General features: G+C 36.6%; 1 protein-coding gene across 8 annotated transcripts in view; it reads right to left on the bottom strand.

The window, feature by feature from the left end:
- Positions 1-9,916, bottom strand: part of LOC106877504 (flotillin-1) — an 89,992-nt gene extending 80,076 nt beyond the window's left edge. For all 8 annotated transcript variants that reach the window (XM_052967216.2, XM_052967223.2, XM_089351873.1 and 5 more), the window contains exon 1: positions 9,574-9,916. In XM_052967216.2, the coding sequence (XP_052823176.1) occupies positions 9,574-9,619 (46 nt within the window). In that variant the 5' untranslated portion in view covers positions 9,620-9,916. The remainder of the gene's footprint in view (positions 1-9,573) is intronic.
- Positions 9,917-21,710: the final 11,794 nt, after the last annotated feature.

The raw sequence follows: 21,710 nt of genomic DNA, 5'->3' as shown, positions 1-21,710 counted from the left end.
TCATTATGCCAATGATAAACATGTGTACTGGTTCAATATCACTTCTTTATTGTTAGTCAATTGGTTAAATATCTAGCCAAGTATAATGTGTATATGTATATAGATATGCTTGTCAGTGTATATCTGTATACATATATGTTTGTATGCGTTTGTGTATATGTATATAGATATGCATGTCAGCGTATATCTGTATACATATATGTGTGTATGCGTTTGTGTATATGTATATAGATACGCTTGTCAGCGTATATCTGTATACGTATATATAAAGTCATTAATATATATTTGTCTTATGCATGCAAAATATTTACTATATAAATATTTGGAGAGAGAGAGAGAGAGAGATGTGGGAGTAAAGATGATAATTATAATTGTTAACAAAAAAGAAAGAACAATGAAATCAAATAAAAAGAATTGGCAACAATGAACAGTACTGTCGTTAGAGAGAGAGAGAGAGAGAGAGAAAGAGAGAGAAAGAGAAAGAGAGAAAGAAAGAGAGAGAAAGAGAGAGAGAAAGAAGAATAAAATAAATTGGTGGGGGTGATAGACTGCAACAGAGTTATGATTCAATGCTGCAATCTGTAGAAGGGAATGTTGTGCAAGGCGCCAACAAGGCGACAGCTGTGTTACACACTACCAGCATCATGGCTAGTGAATGCTGAATATACATTTCATCTCCCTTGCTTTATTACACACATACAAATGAAGCTAGTGTTCTCATACACTTAAAAATGAAAAAAAAAACAACTACATTGGAAATTCTATCATTGTGACACAAGAACACACATTTTAGTGATAAGGGAATAGTTGGTTTATCAATTCAACTAGTATTATTTAATTGACTATAATCCTATCTCTTCTGCCACTACTCTCAGGTTGCCTGCCCTTTTTTTTTTGTGCATTAAAGCACCACAAGCATTTATGTAAGCATTGTCAAATGCCTATCGTTCATCTCTCTCTCTGTATACATCTTTATCCTTCAATTTAGTGTGTGTGTGTGTGTGTATATATATATATATATATATACACACACATACACTGTACATATTTATAAATAACTAAATGTCTATAAATCTAATATATAGATTATAAAGCTTTTACTTGTTTCAGTCATTAGACTGCAGCCATGCTGGAGCACTGCCTCAAAGAATTTTAGTCAAATGGATCAACCTCAGTACTTCATTTAAAAAAAATTTTTAAAGCCTGGTATTTATTTTGTTGGTTTCTTGTCAAACGACTAAGTTATAGGGACATAAACACACACTGACACCAGTTGTCAAGCGGTGGTGGGGTACAAATATAGATATGAAGACACACATGCATACACAGATTGTATTTCAGGATGTTCATTTTTTTTTCTTTTGTCAAATATATAAATATAAATAAAGGTTTGTTTTTATGTTGAGTTGCAATAAATATTTTACATCAAACTGAAGGATGAATCGATATTGTTTTTTAGAGTACATATTTATTATTCCTTTATGAGAATAATTGTTGACAGTGATTTCGAAGTTGTGGTCTACTTAGCCTTCAGTGGACTGTTTGATGAAGGCTAAGCAGGATGAAACTTCAAAGTCACTGCCAGCAACAACTCCTGTTTCTATGAAGGCGCATGGTTTAGTGGTTAGGGTAATCAGCTCACAATTGTAAGGTCGTGAGCTCAATTCCCAGCGACACATTATGTCCTTGAGCAAGACACTTTATTTCATGTTGGTCCAGTCCACTCAGCTGGAAAAAATGAGTAGTAACTGTATTTCAAAGTGTCAGCCTTGTCACAATGCTAAATATCTCTGCGAACTACTTAAGGGTGCATGTGTCTATGGAGTGATCAACCACTTGCATGATTTCATGAACAGGGTGTTCTGTTGATCAGATCAACTGAAATCCTAGTCATCATAAGTAATGGAGTGCCAGTTGTGTGTGTGTGTATATATATATATATATATATATACACACACGTGTGCATGTACACATGTTAATAGATATACACATACATACAGTAAAGAGAAAAAAATTGCTGAGTAGATTCATTGCTGCAGATGATCCAACCACTATACATCTCCAATGCATGTCAAGTCATATTCTCAAGAAGGATACATTATGACATTCACACATCTTAGAGAAATAATGTTATATAAGTAACTAATCCCTTTGCTTTTCAAGTTTTAAATTTTCTCGGAATACAGATGCTAAATGATTATATGCGTGTATGAAGTCGCGTGGTTCAGTGGTTGGAGTACTGCACTCATGATTGCTAGATCATGGGTTCAATTCCTGAACCGGGTGTCACATTGTGTTCTTGAGTAAAGCACTTTATTTCATGTTGCTGCAGTCTACTCAGCCGTAAATGGGTAACCCTGGAATGGAATAACCTTCCAATTAGGGGGAATGTTTGTCTGCTCACCAAGCCAGTGGGCTGGCATCATTCAGAAGATAAAACAATGAGAAGCACATTGAGACCAGCGAGGTATAACAACATCTGATAGTCTGGTCAATACTGTGATATTATATATTTATATATACACACATACACACCAGTAGTACTTTTTTTTTTCAATATCAAAACGTAGATAAAAAATAGAAAAAAAAACCCAGTCCTTTATGTCATTAGTTTCATTAACATCTAGGATGCTCTCTATGAATTGGCTCTTCTACTTGCTTGATACTTTAACTTATTGACCCTCAGAAGATGAAAGGCAAAACCGACATTGACAGGATTTGAAATTAGAACATAAACGGTTGTAACTAAATAACTCAAGTATTTTGTAGGAGACTTATGCGTCAGCTAATTCACCATCTTACTAGGATTTCGGGAGTTTGAACTTAGATGTGTAGAGCATGAAGCAGATGGCTTAATCACTACCACTGCAAATGTACCGGCCCTAATTAAAGTTTAAAATCTTGTTAGATAAATAAAATTATGTTTTGAATTAACTGTAACAATACATAAGCAGTAAATTGCAATAAGTGTTTGCACAAGCACAGATCTGTGTATAAATACATATTCACTTAGCTCCAAGTTTATACATAAAAAAAAAATGTTATAACACAGACACACATATACAAAAGCTATATTTACTAAAACAATTTAACAGTATCAATAATTATAGTATGAATGTATTTCAAGTAATAGAATAATCAATAGAAAGAAGATATCTGAAAGAGATATACAAGTAGTCCTCACTGTCTCATTTAATGGCTTTTGTAATCAGGATGTGAGACAAATGTAAGTATTGGAGAGTATATGCATGAGTGAGTGGGTGGGTGTGAGTGTGTGTGCATATCTTTCACTTGTTTCAGCCATTAGACTGTAGCTATGCTGGGGCACACCCCTGAAGAATTTTACTTGAATGAACCAATCTCAGTACTTTTTCCTTAAGCCTGTAGATGTAAACACACCAACATTGGTTGTCAAGCAGTGGTAGGGGAGAAACAAAGCTATATACATACATACACACACGCACTCATAATGGGGTTTCTATCAAATCCATTCACAAGGATTCGGTTAGCCCAAGGCTATAGAAGACACTTGTCTATCAAATCCATTCACAAGGATTTGGTTAGCTCAAGGCTATAGAAGACATTTGTCCAAGATGCCATGTAGTGGGACTAAACCCAGAACCATGTGGTTTGGAACCAAACTTCTTACGACACAAGCATGTGTGTGTGTGTGACCTTATACTGCCAAATCTGGTGATAATGTGAAATTGACAATCCTTGTGCCTGTACTTTAGAAGTTATCAAATAATTGTTAACAGATGTCACAATTGTAAATAAGACGCACTTAAATACAATGAGAAAGATAGCTGGATTGACTGTGGGTGTGTATGTGGCACACACCTACAATGAAACTAGAAACAGGGAAAAAGGTAGTAAATATGTGTTTGTGGAAAAGTACAGACTGAGTTCACTTTACTAAGTGACTTTACACCCATACATTGATATCTAATTACTCTTATGTTTACCATCAGCTTAGCTCTATATCTGTATAAGCTAATATCACTGTCTAACTTTTCATGCACATTGCTTGCATAATATATTGCATCCTCAAACAGTCATGTTTTACAAGTACTATGGTAGTGTGTGCGCGTGCATGTGTGTGTGTGTGTTTTTTATATATCTACAAATGCATGCTTTATTTTTTATGTGTATCAGTCATTGGACTACAGCCTTGCTGGGGGATCACTTTGAAGAATTTAGCAAACCAAATCAAGCTCAATACTTATCTTTTAAAGTCTGGTACTTATTCTATCAGTCTCTTTTGCTGAACCAAACTGCTAAGTTATGGGGATGTAAGTAAACCAACACCAGTTGTGGTTCACTGATGGAACCCTTAGGTCAGGCATAGGGAATCTTTTTAGCACTAGGGGAAAATTGCAAGTGTGTAAGAACCTGTGAGGAGGAATCTGTACTGAGAAAGATAATGACTCATTCTATGCATTCATTACCATTTTCCATGCTTGCATGGGTCAAGTGATATATGTAATTCATATTAAATTACTGTTTTGATCATAAGGTTTAAACTTTTAATGCTTCAGTGGATTATTTGACAGATAAAATATCATCTGTGCAAAGGGTTACCATTCTTTCTATGTGATTGATAGGCTCACTAGAAACAACACTTAAATCCACTCTCATTAGAAAAAAATAGAAGACAATAAATATTTTCTTGACACTAAACTTAGAAATAATATTAGTCTTAGAGATAGAATGTGTTTAGAAAGAAGACTGCTTAGTCACAATTGGAAAGCATTTGATCATAGGTCTTCTTGATCTTGGTTGACCTTGAGTTAATCAACAAACCCTCCTAAAATAAATATGCACAAACCTTCCAAGACTTAATACTGCAAATAAATGGATGAACTGTTGACTAGTACCCTAGAAAAAAATAAAAAACAGCTCTGGCTGGACTTGAACTCAAAAAATGATGTAACCACTAAATTAAATCTGCCAATCCTGTTTCTAATTTTGGTGTGAGGGTGTGTTTATGAGTAAAGGGCAGTTAGTCAATTATACTGGCACTTGTACTTCACTGGTACTTTATTTTATTGACACCTCCACCCCCACCCAAATGATGAAAGCAAGGATGACCTTGGCAGTATTTGAACTCAGATGATAAAAAGAGCTAAGTAAATATTGCCTGGCATTTCTTTTAGAGCTAGTCAAGGAAATCCACAGATCTTGTATTACCTTAACTAACAAAGTAAAGTGTCCTTGTCCAGTGGTTTCTCCAGCTTATAGGGTGCATGTTAAGGGTAGGCTTATACTTACTCTCACTTGCTTTTCAGCAAATTTAAAGAGGGTAGCACTTCCCTCAACTTCCTCTCCAGCTGGAACTTGAATAAGTTGATGAGAACTTAGTCAAAGAGGAAAGTGTCTGCCTTTGGAGCTTTTGACCTTGCCCACTATATGGAGAAAGTTTTGGAGGAGTTTGAGATTAGCTATTGCTTCCACATGGCAAAGGAAAAGGTCATGACATTGGGTATTTTCTCCCTTCATTTTGATGCTTATTTATTATTATTCATGTCTTTCATACAAAGGGAAAGAATTCCGAGAGAACTTTCCTCACAAAATCCCAAATTTTCACATTTTTGCACCCTACCTCCAATACGATATCCTTTTCATTTTCCTTGAGGTAATGATAGCTCCTCTAAAATTCTGGCAAAGTTTCTCCCAATATAGTGGACAAGGTCGAAAGGACTGAAAGGAGATACTTTTCAACAAATGGAAAATGACAGGTTATGATCTCGAAGGACTTGGATTATAAGTGGATATACACTACATGCAACAAATGGTGTTCCCAGTAACTCCATAGGTTAGCAATATCACAGTCATGTTAAGTGGGTTTTAGCTACCTTGTGCAGTAGCCAAATTGGCCTCCTCTTTAACACACCTTTAACTACAGCAAACTAAAGTGGTTGCCCTGATCAATTTGCAAATCCCAAGCTATGCCACTATAATGCTAGGATGTAGATCAGTTTCAAATAAACCCACCTCATTAACTCTTCGAAGCTCCCTACAGCTGAAAATCTTTTGAAATAGGCTGTTTAGTTCATCCTCATCAACGTCCAGAGTTTCTCCGTGAATGCCATCGTTCTTGCCCACTACCAACCCTCAACAGAATGCAAGAGCTGATGTACTAACCGACCAAACTGTCCGATTGTTAGAAAACTGAGCGCCTAGTTGTAAGGGGTTCAAATCTTCGTCCTTGACCCAGGCTTGCGACTCCGACAAATAAACGAAGAGGAAAATATGCATCACAAACAGCGACCACACTTTAACGTTTAGGAATTTCTGCAGATGCTGCAGCGTCAGCGGTGTGTCTGCGCATTGTCACCCACGTTAAACTGTCTTCTGTACCGGGTGTGTTGAAAGAGTAAATGAGCCATCTGATAAACTGAATGCATCTCTTAGAAAAAAAAAACCCCAAAGAGCCTTGATCAGAAGGAAAAAAAGAAAAAAAGGGCCAAAACACGATAGTCACTCGGAGATGATATACGTCCCAACTTTCAGGGCTAGCTCCCTAATAAAATAATCGTTTCCAAAAAAGGCTCAAGACTAGAAATGCTGAAAGGAATAATCGATTAGATCGGCTACAATACATGACTGGTTTGTTAACTGACCCCAGAAGGAAGAAAAATAGGTTGACCAAAGCGGAATTGGAACAAGGAACATAAAATTACATTACTACATACAGCAAATTAACACCGAGTCTTCTTAATGAAACTTCACGGGAAGCCTCGTATTATTGTTATATGATGAAATGCAAGATTTCATCAGGCAGGGCTAGCTTCTACTTGACGTCATAACCATCAACGCTCAACTTACCATAAATACATTAGTGTAGTTAAAAAACCAAAAGCACGTTATCGGGGGTGAGGGTGATGCAAGCCATAAAAAACAGAACGCCATAGAGGGAAGCATTAGATGGTCTCGTTCGACCAGCTGCTAGAAATAGCAGTCATACATTCATACCCTGCCCTACCATCTTAAAGAGAGAGAGACGATAGATAATGTAGTTTTAGATACGAGAAGTTCAAAAGGAGGAGGAGATGGTCAGAGTTAACACATTTTTGATCATAGGTCTGCTCAGCCAGAGTTTCCCGGGACAAAAAAGCGACAAATCGAGAATATTGAGCTTCAGGTATGAAGTAAACGATGCAGAAACGCCAGAAATGATGACTGCGACAATGATTGGGGAAGGTATATTTATAGGATTTAATAGTGCAAATTGTACAACTCCATATGAGAGAGAGAGAGAGAGAGAGAGAGAGAGAGAGAGAGAGTGAGAGAGAGAGAGAGAGTATGTGTCTGCAATAAAATACGGATTAAATGAAAAATATGGTTGGTAGCTTTTAATGTTTTGTCTAATTTCTAAAAATTATGAAAAGCAGAACAGAAAAACAGTGAAATTGCTGCTGAAATTCAGGCCATCTAATTGTTAATTTGTCAGTCCCAGGTCAGCGCATTAATCAGGCAGATACATGTACAATCATCAAGACTGTTTTTTTAGATTAATGTCCTTTGTGATGTGCCTGTGAGTTAAAGAGAACAGGGTGTGATTTGGAGTAAATCTGGCTGCTAATTCTAGCAGGTTAGCGCCCATGTAAAGGATTCTCGTTATGTTATGTCAGTAGATATTGGTTATAACCTTAAAGGTACCCAGTCAGCTTACGATTAACGTATTAAACTCTTTATACGTCTGGTAAAGCATTAGGGGAGATCTTAATTTTATTTGTAGCATGACGGAATTATCTTTTTAGTACCTTTTATTCAACAATAATTCGATTAATTAAGGGGGAAAACAATAACAAAACAATCGTTTACAAGCATCCGTTACCATTTTATTATTATTTTTTTTTTTGCTACCAGAAGTTCAAATCAGTTTGCACCTTTCTCAATATATATATTTCTTAAATATATACAGAAACATTAACAAAATAAACAACCTGAACGAATTCTTTACTTTGGCGTCGGTTGGCGCCCATCATTTTGGAGTGAGTAGTGAAGAAAAAAAAAGATTTGAAAAATTCCCGTCAAAACGGAGAAAATCCAACTTGCGTAAGACCTCCACCCATTTGTTTTCGTTTCGAAAAAGAAGTTTATAATCAGATTGAACAATTTCTATGTTACTGCTATCTAATTTTAATGACCTTTATAAGGAATGGAAAGCAACCTCCCTTCTGTAACTGAGCCAACATGATAGCTGCTACAAACAGGATCGGTAGATCTGCTTAAAAAAATGCAAAAATATAAAAGAAAAAGCAATCAAATGTCCCTCAAGCCTCACCCTATCTTTTTAAAAGGACATATAGGATAATGGCGTCCCATATTTACAAATAATAATAATAATGAGATGGTAACAGCAAGAACACTTTTCGACCATCAATTTGAAACTGAGAAGAACGAAATTCTAATATATAATTTTTTTATCAATCACGAAAAAATTTGCAGTGGGTGTGTGAAGAAAACCACTTACTACTACAAACATAATCACAATAACTACCGCAACTGTATATGTTATCAATAGAGAAGGGATTTTCAATGGAAAATTACTACTTCTACTAATTCATTTCTAAAACTGCACACAAAATAACGAGTTAACCTCTACGTGGTCGAATGAACTTTAGCAATTAACAAACAAACCTCTCGCAGTCGTCTTAAAAAAAAAAAAGATAAGGACATCTTGGGTATGTCGGTCCTAGATATACTGTATGAATAAAAATGGGTTGGTAACAATTGGAACGACCTAAATGGGTATGTCTGTTTTTTTTTTTTAGCAGTGCTGACCTGGGGAGCTAAACAACTTAAACTATCAACAAGGGGGTCATGAATCTGTCAGAAATCTCCCCCCAAAGCATACCCTAAATGAAGGACACAGAAGATGACATAGTTTTTTGATGCAGTATAGTTGTAGAAAAATAAACGAGATTGTCACGGTTGGAACACTTTTGACTATAGGCCTGCTTGATAATGGCCAACCTGGGATTAAACCACAAATTGAACTACCACTACTGTTGCTGCAACTACCTATTGACAGTACTTGAATTACAACAACTACTAATACATTATAGTAATTACTAATTTGTGAGAAAGCAATACTACTACTGTTGCTACTGCTGCTGCTACTGTTAGTGTTGCTATTGTTATTGTATTGATATCGCAAAAGCTGAACCAATTTTAATCAATTTTACTGTTGATGTTTTGAGGGAAGAATGGTTTTGTGTGTGTGTGTGTGTGTGTGTGTTGGGTGTAAATGAATGACAGGGAGAAATGGGGGGGGGAGAAAAATAGGTGAGAGTAAAAGAGAGAACAGAGAGCTTTTAGAAAAGAGAGACAGAAAACATGGAGTGGAGAAAGAAAAGGGGAATAGAAAAACTAGGTGAAGAGAGATGAAACAAATTAGAGAGGAGAAAGGGAACAGAGAGCTTGAAGGGTAGATAGAATAGAAAGAGAGGGAGAGAGAGAGAGTGCTTGAAGTCGGGAGGGAACAAGAAAACAAGTCGGGGTGGAAAGAGAAAAAAACAAGGTGAGAAACAGAATGAAAAAGAGAAAAGATAAAAGACTACATACCTGAGATGACCATCACCTCATTAGGTCCACACACTTCGAATCCCATTCTGTCACTTAGAAGAAACAAGGGACAAGAACGATAGAAAAATCAAGATGTATTTTTAAAGGGTTACAGTCGGTGTAGGTTATGATGGTGGTGAATATATATCGTTTTTTTTTTTTTCTAACTACAGTGAAGAAAAATGACAATATTCCCAATCTAAAAACAATGGGCGAAAGTTTAAAAAAAAAAACTAAACACCACTCAACAGACTACGTCCAACAATAATTATACAGGCTCGTAACGTCGCTGCTACAAGAATCCTGGGGGGTTACGCTACTGCTGACTGCTGCTGCTATTACTGAAAGTACACAGACGGAAAAACCTCGCCTTAATAATATCGTCGTGACGTTCCTGCATGCGATTAGTCGGTTGTTGCTGTTTTCTGCTACAGGTAGTAGTAATAGTTGTAATAGTGGTAGTAGTAGTAGTAGTAGTAGTAATAGAGATAGAGTAATGGTGGAGATAGTAGTTGTAGGGTGGCGATTGTAGTAGTAGTGATGTTGGTGGCGGAGGTAGTGATGCTGGTTATATTAGTGATGGTAAAGTTGGTAGTGGTGCGAGCGGTGATGGTTGTCTTATATTCTCCTCTCACCTCCATCTTTTTCGTTCACTCACATTTTATATACAACATTTTAATGTTGTCATAAAAAATAAATAAAAATGCTGGAAACAATTATAAAAAGTTGATATATTTTTTACTCTGTTTATGGGTTTTATTAATCAAAACTAACCTATTTTATTTTCATATATAACATATAAACATGTACATCTTTTAGAACATTGTCATTTTATAAGAGTTTGCAGGCAAATTTTAAAATGAACAAAAACATTTATTTACATGAAAGAAAATCACTGGAGAACCTTCACCCAACTCTTCCAAATCCTTCTGTCAAAACTGTATTCAACCATTTGTAGAGAATTTTTTTTTATCTCAGCAACTGGTCTTTCAATAAATCTTTATAAATAAAGAAATCATTACGATCTGAGTACCATTCATCTTTATTGAGTCAATACAATAAAATACCGGTCAAGTAAAAGAGGCAATATAATTAGCGGTTCTCACTTCCCCACAAAATTTCCGACCCTGGGACCTTGTTAGAAACCAGTAATATTTTTTAGAGTGAAGCAGGAGAGGAGCAGACAACAATGGATAGCAAAATAAATAAAGTATTTGCTCAAGCGCCTTAAGGCAATTACATTCTGAGTTCGAATCGCGCTAAACTCGATTTTGTTTTAATCTTTGAATTGAATGCCTTTTTCTTCCCATGCAGCAAATTTAGATTTAGTGAGGCTTTAGGATATATGTAGCTTGGAGGTCCTTTATTAAAAAGTTACTTTCAACTTCAGAAAAATGGAAAACATATTTATTTGGAAGCCCAGACCAAGCGGTTTTAAACTATAGCTTGTTTGGCATATACCTAATTCCGGCGCTATCTCTCGCTCAAAAGTCTGTAAACTTACTAGGATTATTTGAACATGTATTTCTATTGAAAACTGGAGTATCTTACATATACTATAGGTTAACATTTGATATGATTAGTTAACTGCTTTTTTAGTACTCTTTAAACTGTTTCAGTCATTAGACTGCGGCCACGTTGGAGCACCGCCTTGAAGAATTTTTAGTCTAATCCCTTTTTTAAAGGCTTGTACTTATTCTATTGGCCTCTTTTGCCGAACCACTAACGTTACTGCGACTTAAACACACCGGCACCAGTTGTCAAGCAGCGGGAGTGAGGACAAACACATAGTCACCCCCCCCCCCCCACACACACATATATATGTTTCAAGAAGTTAATTGTTATGGCCGGTCAGAGAGTGACCATTGGTTTCCCACCCATATAGCGCTTAGCGGTATAGGTGACTCCTCAGATCAAATGGCCATTTGAGCCTGACGAGTCGCCTATACCATTAAGTGCTTGACCAGTCACTCTGTCCGCCCATAACAATTAATTCCCTAAAAAAATATATTATTGCACTAATGGTTTAAAGTGTGCTTCTCTTTCTAACGCTATATATATATATAACGTAGGTAAAGTAAATATTAGAGGTAATACTTGATAATTGTAAGCACCTGTGTATGCCAGATCGTGGCCGGGGTGAAGGAATAAATTGGAAAGGTAAAAATACAGGACAGACGAGAACAATTAGGAGTCTACAACAGGTTTGACTGGGCAGATGGAAAAACAAAAAGAAATAACAAGATGAAAATTAGACATGGCATAATGATGAGATAACAAGATGAAATGTTGGGCATGGAGACCCCACAAGCCACGACCCAGCACTGCTCTCACACAGGAGACTACGATATTACGTTCAAGTTGGCCACATTCATGCTCAACGATCGCGTCACTTGTATCCATCTAGTTCTGAACACACGCGGCGGTAACATCTCTCTCTCTCTCTCTCTCTCTCTCTAACCTTATTTTGCTTTTGAGATGGTAAGAAAAATAATTTAATAAACTTTGGTCAGCGAGAAAGTTGCCCGTCTTAATGCCTTTCACTCTCGTCAACCACACGACTCCTTTCGCCATAGCCACCAAACAGAGAAAAGTTGACTACCTTTCCCGGCTAAGGGAAGTGGGTGGAACAATCTTGATGATGGACTCAGTTGACAACTGTACTCTTCCCAGATGCGATAGCAGGTGTTCTACGTAAACCCATAGATCCGAAATCAACCGATACTGTACGATAGCGTGCAGAACAGTTTCGTTGCTCTGTTCGCATCTCGGACGTGTCCGTGTGTCTGCACAGCTGTGTCTGAAGAGTTTATCGAGAACAGGCAGAGCTCCTCGGTAGCCCTGCTAGGCCATGGATTTCTGGTAGTTATCCATGGTCCCCAGTCCAAAAGCCCTCCGGAACCCAAAGTCCCCCCCCCCAGAACATTGTCGCACTTACCATCCACTAACCCTCTATAAAAGGACGAGGTGGAGCCCCCGCCGCTCGCATTGCTTGTTCAGCAGAGAAGCGTGAGAACCAGCACTCGGCTTGCCAAGCACCCAACCTAGGTCTGCATTTGATCCTCGAGAGTTCATTAAATGAGGTGAACTGCGGGAAGACGAGTTTCACGAAGGGCGACTACGCCTGTTCATCGTCTAGGTGGAGCTGGAGATGTCTTAGCCAGAGCGCATGTCTGCGCATTTTCAGCTAAGGCATGCCTCCATTTAGCGGTAGTTGATAGCAGATAGAGCATCTGACCTGTGAACCTCTGTCTCTCCACAAAAAGCGGAAAACCAGGCGTTCCAGCTTGACCAGACACGAATCTGGGTGAGGTACGACGGTTAGGCGGTAGGTGATGACGGATACCATAAACACATTCGCTACCTCCGCCCTCCCTTTCAGGGACAGCTTCTTCTCGGCCCATTTCTGGGGTGAGATTGGCCACCCTGCTCGGTAACTTGACACAAACAAACAGACAACCAAACAAACTACCGTTAATATATATATATATATATATATATATATATATATATATATATATATATATATATATATATATATATATATACATATTCACGACGGGCTTCTTTCAGTTTCAGTCTATCAAATCCACTCACGAGGTTTTGGTCTGCTCAAGGCTATAGTAGAATACACTTGCCCAAGGTGCTGAACCCGGAACCATGTGATTGGGACGCAAACTTTTTATCACACAGCCAAGCCTATGAATGTAATTTCAGTTGATTACGTATTAAACATATTTGTTAATGTTCTTCATGCGTTCACGGAAAATTTTCCTGCATTACAAGATACCCTTCAGTTCACCTACATTCTTAATGTAGAATACATAAACTTGCTATCTGCTTTTCCGTCGTGCCCGTTATTGTTGTCACAGATCAGCCTTGACTGGGTACACTTATAATCAAAGGCACTCCTACTAAAAACATGCCACACTCAATCTAGGAATGTATTATTCACTTCGTCCTTTTATAGACATGTTACAAATTCTCGTGACCGAGTGACTGCATAGAGGTGCTTCGTATGGGTTAATGTTCTTTTCCGTGATTGATAAAATAAAGCAAAATTGTTCGACATGGCTGATATTATTCTCAGTTCCCTAGGTACGATAAAATAATTAGCTACTTATTGTTGTTGTTGTTTTGCTCCAGGTCAGTCCTGACACATCAAAAGTACTCTAGCCGCAACCATTTCGTCCTTCTCTCGAACATTGAGTATTTGGTATATAGCCTACATTATTTAATGTGTCCGTCTATTTTTTCCAAAACAGAAGACCGTTAATTCTTGTTTTTTTTTGTTTTTGTTTTTAGATTAATTTGGTAATTATTTCCGACTGATTAAACGATCGCATAGAAGCTTCCTTCTGGGTTCGTATTATCGCCTTCCGACGACGAGATGGGAAGTGGCAATCTTCGTGTTCTCAGTCAAACGCCATAGGTGCCAATTCATTTAATTCTTTTCCACCATCTGCCTTTACAAATTTGAGGCTTGTGGACATATGAAAACCCAATCTTAGTAATTATCACTTAAACAGAGATTGAAACCCTTTATCTCAGGTTCAGTGGTTCGAACAAAAAAATGATAAAATAACAGAAACTGTACGGTGCTGGAATAAATGCTTTGTAGCTTTTAACTCCATTAGTCAACATTCTGAGGTCAAATCCCATGGTGATAGTGTTAGTGGTGGTGAATATACCGATTGTGCCTTTTCATTTCTGAAGGGTCAGTAAAATAAATGTCAAAACAACTGTTTTTCTCTTGAGAGCCAGAAAATATTGTAATAGTTCTCAGAGAGATTCAGCGTGACACAGAATGTGAAAAGGCCAGGTACTACTCATTTTTTTCCAGCTGAGTGGACTGGGGGTGACGTGAAATAAAGTGTTTTGCCCAAGGACACTACATCACTGTAAGTAACAGCTTCCTTAACGATTGTTGTTTCTTGAAAGCTCTAATCTATTGTGCTGAAGTGTAGCCCGATAATAAGTGTTCTCTCGAAATTATATCGGCCTCACCGAAATAAAGTTCGTTTTCGTCAACATATTCATACATTGAAGAAACGTAAGAGAGAATTTGTCTGAAATCTCAGAACAATTTTTTTTTAAGAAACTGGATCTGTTGCCTTTAAAATCCAATTATCCGTCCTCAATTACGCACGTTGTACTTTTCATTCAAATCTTGTGTGTGTATATTTTTATATAGGTAAATATTCTCAACTCTCTCACAGAATATGTTAATAGCATTGACTATTTGATTTATTGTCAATCACCTGTTACCCGTCAGCATGTGATGTACACGATCAATGTTTTGCTCAGTGGTGGTAGTTGTAAAACGTCCACATTTTGGGTCATCTTCGAGACTTTCACTTCTACTAAATTCAGTTGCAAACTTTTGCATAGTTGATAAAGCTGGAACGACATTCTCTAATGTAGCAACGATTTCAGCATGAATGTCCTTGGAGGCTAAGCCCTTTTTCTGCCGGTACTTGATAACACCACGATGCCAAATTTTGTTCATTTTCAAGAGAAGTCGCGACTAATTATTTTGAAGTTTTCTTTGAACAGTGAGATGTTAGTTTACTTGGAAAGAAACAATTGATAAGAAGGGGCTAAACTAATTCATGCGAGATTTCACAACACAAGCATCACTCCTTCATAGTCAACCTGTGAACTTTTCATCCCACCCTCGTATGGAATATATCCGGTTATGCGAAAGTTGCTGTAAAGGGCGTAATTCATTCAGTGGGCTTTAAGTGGAATATCAACTGCTTGCAGAAAATGGCTAAGAGTAAACAGAAGAAATTCTAAGGACTAGGATGGTTATTTGTCGTGCAAGCCTGATGTATTTAAGAAATGATTTGGAATAAAGTGTAGCAAGAGTAGTATCTATCAGTTTCAGCTTGTTATTCTGTGAATTTCTGGGGTATAAATCTTGTCGGATGACAACGCTAAGCTAGTAATTATTTAATGTTTATATGTTTAATGCAGTGAAGGAGTCAGTTCCCAGAATATGAGAAGAAAGTTGTTGATTTGGTAACATTTGGCGAAGAACTATAACCTTGAATTTAAATGATTCATGGATTTTTTGCTATTGATTGTGAGGCTCTTCCATATAATACTCCATAAGATATCAAAGTTAGTGTTTTCTTTTAAGTTCCAGATGTAGTTTAATGAAATGTTATGTTTTTCTTTTGAATATGTCTCAAGACGAAACATGCTTACAGTAACGTTATTTGAATTCCAATGTCATTCGCATGTAGTGTATTCTTTCTATCATTTGGCTAGGTATGGTAGATATAGTTACTGTTTCATATACTGTCATTTCGACATTACTTGATTTGTTGAGCTGGCAGTCATGGGGATTTCTTTATGTGCAGTTTAGTGCATTTAACACTTTTGGCTAATGCATTATAATGATTTTAATGTCAAGGGCGAAGCTCTAACTGATTTTTTACAGTTCCTGTTGAAGAGTTCCTTTGGCAGCAGTGAATGGGGAAATATTTATTGGGCTAGGAAATTTGGGAGGTAATATTGGGTCGCTGTCCATAATGCGGGATGATAGGCGGTTGGGGATAGTTAAAGTATTATTGTAATAGATTGCCACCTTACCAAAATTTTTTTTGAAGATTGGCTGGAAATACTTCTGATATTACTTATTAGATTTTCAAAGTCAATGCAGCTGACAAAAGCGTTTACTGAAATGTACGAGTTCCACGTTTGGTTTATTGTACGGTTTAGTTTACAACACTATGACTATGACCTAAAGTTGAATGTGTTAATGAGGCTTTCTTTAAAGATTATATATTCCTTGATATAACGAGAGACAGCTTGCTCGTCATCTCTATGTAATCCAATGCTTGATGTAGCTAATTTCGTGCTTAGAACATCTTCTATGTACAGGTCGATGAGATTACATATATCTGCCTTGTCAAACAACCTCATACGAATGTCATATGAATATGTGGGATCTGACATTTGACCGAGACAGAACTGTTTTTGAAGAGCATAGTCTCTATTGAGTACCTAATCGTTTCTATGTCGTGTATGCTGCGGTGAGATGGCAGAATCGTTAGCACGCCGGGCAAAATGCTTAGCAGCATTTCGTCCGCCTTTACGTTCTGAGTTCAAGTTCCGCTGAGGCCTACTTTGCCTTTCATCCTTTTGGGGTCGATAAATTAAGACCACTGAAAAATTGTGGGTAATGTAATCGACTAGTCCCCTCCCCAAAAATTTCAGGCCTTGTGACTTTAGTAGAAAGGATTATTATTATTATTATTATTATTATTATTATTATTATTATTATTATTATTATTATTATTATTATTATTCCTTTGTAACACAGTGTAGGTAAAAATGTACCGAAGTCTTCAGTCATCTGTCAAGTCACAACAAGGACTTCAGACAGATAATACTTTCCTTAAGATGTGCGCCGTGCCTAATAAAGCTACTTCTTGCAAGACATCAATCTTGCATGGGATTTCCAGTTGCCTTAAGAAATCTTGAAATTCCAAAACGATTGAGCCCAACGCTCTGATCACCACTGGTATCACTTTTACATCACCTTCTCGCATTCTTTACAGTCTTGCTATTTCCACTTTCAATTCGAAGTACTTGGTGATTTTTTCAACCTCTTTACTCACAACATTCATGTCATTTGGTATGGCTGCATCAATGATCTGACAGTATTTGTCTCTCTTATTCAATATGACAATATCCGGCCGACGGTGTTCGATTACACGATCCGTCTGAAAATCATAGTCCCAGAGTGTCGTTACTTTTCCATCAACCTGCATAACTTTACTTGGTACATGCTCATACCAGTTCTCTGTTACTTCATATTGGTATTTGTGGCATAAGAGCCAATGTAGATACACACACACGTTATCGTGGCGACGCTTGTATCCTTTTTGTGCAAGGCTCTCACATCCACTTACCAAGTGGGTCACATTTTCCACATTCTTTCCACAGAGTCTGCATTTCTGTGCTTCAGAAGTTTTATAGATGTTATACTTCACTGACTTGGTAGCGAGAGCCTGGTCTTGTGCAGCATTGTTCAGGCTTCCGGTGGTACGCTCCAAATCACCTCGCTCAAGCCATGCCCACGATGTTGTTTTATCCTTAACGTCCTGTGTATTCCTTTCAAACTCTCCATGCATTCTTATTTCAAGAAGGTCTTCTTTTCTCTTCTCCTCAGCGCTTTGGTTAAACTCTTCCTTGCCCATCATTTCATCTACATTTACACCCATATCTTTCGTGGCATATTGCAGCAGGTCTTCATCACTATTTATCAAATACTCGGCAAGCGTTCTCCTTTCACTTCTTATAGAATGGTCTATACTAATTAGTCCTCTGCCACCATTCTTTCTTTTCCTATACTATCAGCTTACGTTTGCTTTAGGTGTAGCGCCCCATGCAGCGTTATCAACTTATAATAATAATAATAATAATAATAATAATAATAATAATAATAATAATAATAATAATAATAATAATAATAATAATTATTATTATTATTATTATTATTATTATTATTATTATTATTATTATCATCATCATCATCATCATCATACATACAACAGATTAGACAGTTGGAAAATTAGAATTCCTAACATCGGGCTACAGCAAGTAACTATAGATGCCAAGAACCCTCCTAAGAATCCTAGCTGTCCCTAATAACACTGTTTTCTGGAGCTGTACTAAACTGGGTTTTGTGCCTATTTCCTCTATCCGCCTGTTCAAATCTTTAGGGATAATTCCTAATGCACCTATAGCTACTGGGATACATTTTATCTGCACTTTCCATAGTCTCTGTAATTCAATGGCTAGGTCCCAGTACTTTGTTATTTTTTCTATACCTCTAATATTGATTTTGTCATCATTTGGGACAGTAAAGTCAATTATCTGGCACTTTCTTTTCTCTTTGTATACTACTACTAAATCAGGCCTTCTAACTTCTATTACTCTGTCAGTCTGAATGTTAAATCCCACAACATCTTACATTTAGTACTTTCTAGCACTTTACAAGGTTCATATTCATACCGTTTATCAATATGGTCAAATCCTAGCTTTCTACATAACTCCCATTGGATTACTCTCTCTAGGTTGTTATGTCTTTTCTTCTATTCTTTCTGTGCCAGCATGCAACATTCACTGACTATATGAGTAACATTTACCTCTTTTGATTTGCATAACCTACATTGGAAATCTACTTGGATTTTGCTTATCTTGGCTTTTATCCAATTAGCCCTTAATACTTGACCTTGTACTGCTATTAATAAACTTTATATCTCCCTTTTCAGTCTTCCTTTCTGCAACCATAACCCTGTTTCACTACTACTATTTGCTGCAACTATCTTTGGGAATCTACCATGCAAAGCCTTCTCCTGCCATTCAGATAACTTTTGTACCCTTTTCTGGTTTTTAACTTTAGTTTTTTAGTTTCTCCACGTCTTGCTGTGACTCTGTCTCTCACTCCCCCCCTCTCTCTCTCTCTCTCTCTATATATATATATATATAAGAGGCGACTCCAAGTCATCGGAGTGACTCAGGTCCATTACAGACTTCGTATAAAACACATGCCTGCTCGAAGAATTTCACGTTTTCCCGCAATATTTCTAGCCCCAAACGGCTTATGTCTTATATCTAGCACTATGTCTTTTTCCATTTCTAAGTTAAGGCTAAAAATAAAGCAGCCCTGCAAAACACAACCGATCTTTACTCACAAGCGCACAGAATAACAGCAATCAAATAACGACAGTGGAGTGCACAACAAGCATTAGCGACCTGACTGTCGCCTGTACTCTTGACAAGAGATGCCATTTAGTCTTTTACACCTACCAGGCTCCTTCGTATTAGCCCGAGTTGCTGGATAATTTTTCGTTCCTTTAAGAATATTCTAGAACAGAAACTTTTAATAGATTGGAATTCAAATCCTAATCACTACAGAAATTCATTGTTTTAAGAAAACATTGAATTTGAAACACTTTAAATTTTTATGATTATAGATAACAACTCAGGCCGTAACTTCTGAGACCGAGTCAGGCTCGTGTGAATACTGTTGAGAGAACGTCTACCACGAATGATATTTTTTGACATTAAATTAAATAAGCTTGAAATTACACGTTCAGTTTACTAAATTTATACTCGGGCTAAGCCCGAACAGTCCGAGTACCGGATATATATATATATATATATATATATATATATATATATATATATATATATATATATAAGCTTCAGGTTCGGTGATTATGCGAATGAGGTTGAAGTAATGGTGTCAATAAGACCCAAAGGTGTCAGGTAATGCTTGACTATAATCACCGAACCTGGAACTTAACTATAGTCTATCCATACCACTTACTCACCATTACCTAATACCTTTGGGTCTTATTGACACCATTACCTCTCATAACCCCCCCCCTCTCTACACACACATTATATATATATATATATATATATATATATATATACATATATATAATAGAGTTATTAATATTTCTAAGTCTCTCTAAAGGAGACTACGGCAGCGGTACTGGATATTTGGCGATAATTAATATATATATATATATATATATATATATATATATATATATATATATATATATATATATATATATATAAAGTAAGCACAGTATTATTCATTTGCGGTATGAACATATAAAGTGGGATTAATAATAACTGAATAATATTACAGTTTATTCATAATGTACCATATTATCTGGCAAAAGATGCTGGATAAAGATAAGCCATAAATTTACTTGCATACATTTTATTTTTTTACCAAAGCCTTCTGCAAAACTTCAAATATAAGCAGATTCAAGTTAAGCTAAGCACATTTACGAAAACTTGTAGTAAAATTACATTATATTCAGCATGAAGATTTTGGGAAAGGAGCTACATCAATGCTGTATTCACTGCCATGATGACCATCATTTTCCGGTTGATGTTGGACATCTGATGAAGAGCTAATTACAGGATTCTCAAGTTCGGTAGTTCTACGAGAGCCAGACTTTTTAAAGAGTTCTTTTATAGTCAGCAGTCTCAAACAATATACCTACATATATTAACATAGGTTTCTGCCTATGCAATCTCCCTTTAATTGAGTAAATTGCCATATTCTCATGCTCTCGTTGATGGAGGCATATTGTTCCAAGCCAGCAAGTGATTGATCACATATTTTCACCATATTAAAAATGGGAATTTTTTCCATTATGTTCAGAATGTCATCATCATCATCGTCATCATCATCATCATCATCATCATCATCATCATGATGTTTGTCTTATTCAACACCATTTTCGCTATTTCTCCATCACTCAAGGAATGCACAACATATGTAACATTGTCAATGTGCAGTACTTCTTCGACGTCAGCTGCCTTTAACTTATTTACTCACACGGCTGATAAATTTTTGGCACAAGTAATGAGGATTGATGTCATCTTTTCGTTAGTCACATGGAATTCTTTAACATCTTCATCCGAAAGCTCATTTTCATCGATTATAGTAGGCAAAATTTTGCGCCAAGCATTTTTTAAAATGTTTTTTTTTAAAGTAACATCTTTCTAAGCATTTACAAGTGCATAAATAGCATCTTTTAGACCAGTGCTACTCAAAGTGGTGGTCCGCGAGCCATCAGCTGCCGGTACGCGGCGAATTTCCAGAAAAGAAAGAAATGTTATAAAATGTTTATGTGATATTGTATTATTTGTTTACAAAATAAATATAAGATTAAAAAAATTGTCAATTTTTATTATATTCATCATATATATTGTTTCCAGTATAAATTAATATTACTAAGAAATATTACCGGTCCCCGGCACATTAGAAAAAGAAAACTGCCGGTACGCCACATCGAATAGTTTGAGATGCATTGCTTTAGATTGAACTATTTCAATGGGTTTTGAAGTCATGAATCTTTATTAACAACATCAAACAAGTAGTAAAAAAATGTCTTAATATTTAGTCATCACGGAGTGTAAAATTCCTTGCTGTCAAGGCTTATTAAAGATGGCACATTGAGGAGAGAATAAATGCCAAAAACATTATTTTCCACTAGAAGTTCAAGAAGAGGATGTGCGGAGCAGTTGTGTAGAGCCAATAAAATTTTACAATTCTCTTTCTACCCCGCTTGGCGGCATTTCTTCCG

This window comes from Octopus bimaculoides, chromosome 1, assembly GCF_046866305.1.
Source record: "Octopus bimaculoides isolate indiv1 chromosome 1, ASM4686630v1, whole genome shotgun sequence".
In the NCBI taxonomy this organism is placed as follows: domain Eukaryota; kingdom Metazoa; phylum Mollusca; class Cephalopoda; order Octopoda; family Octopodidae; genus Octopus; species Octopus bimaculoides.
Note: the sequence above shows the minus strand (reverse complement) of the source record. Positions and strands in the feature narration are given on the sequence as shown.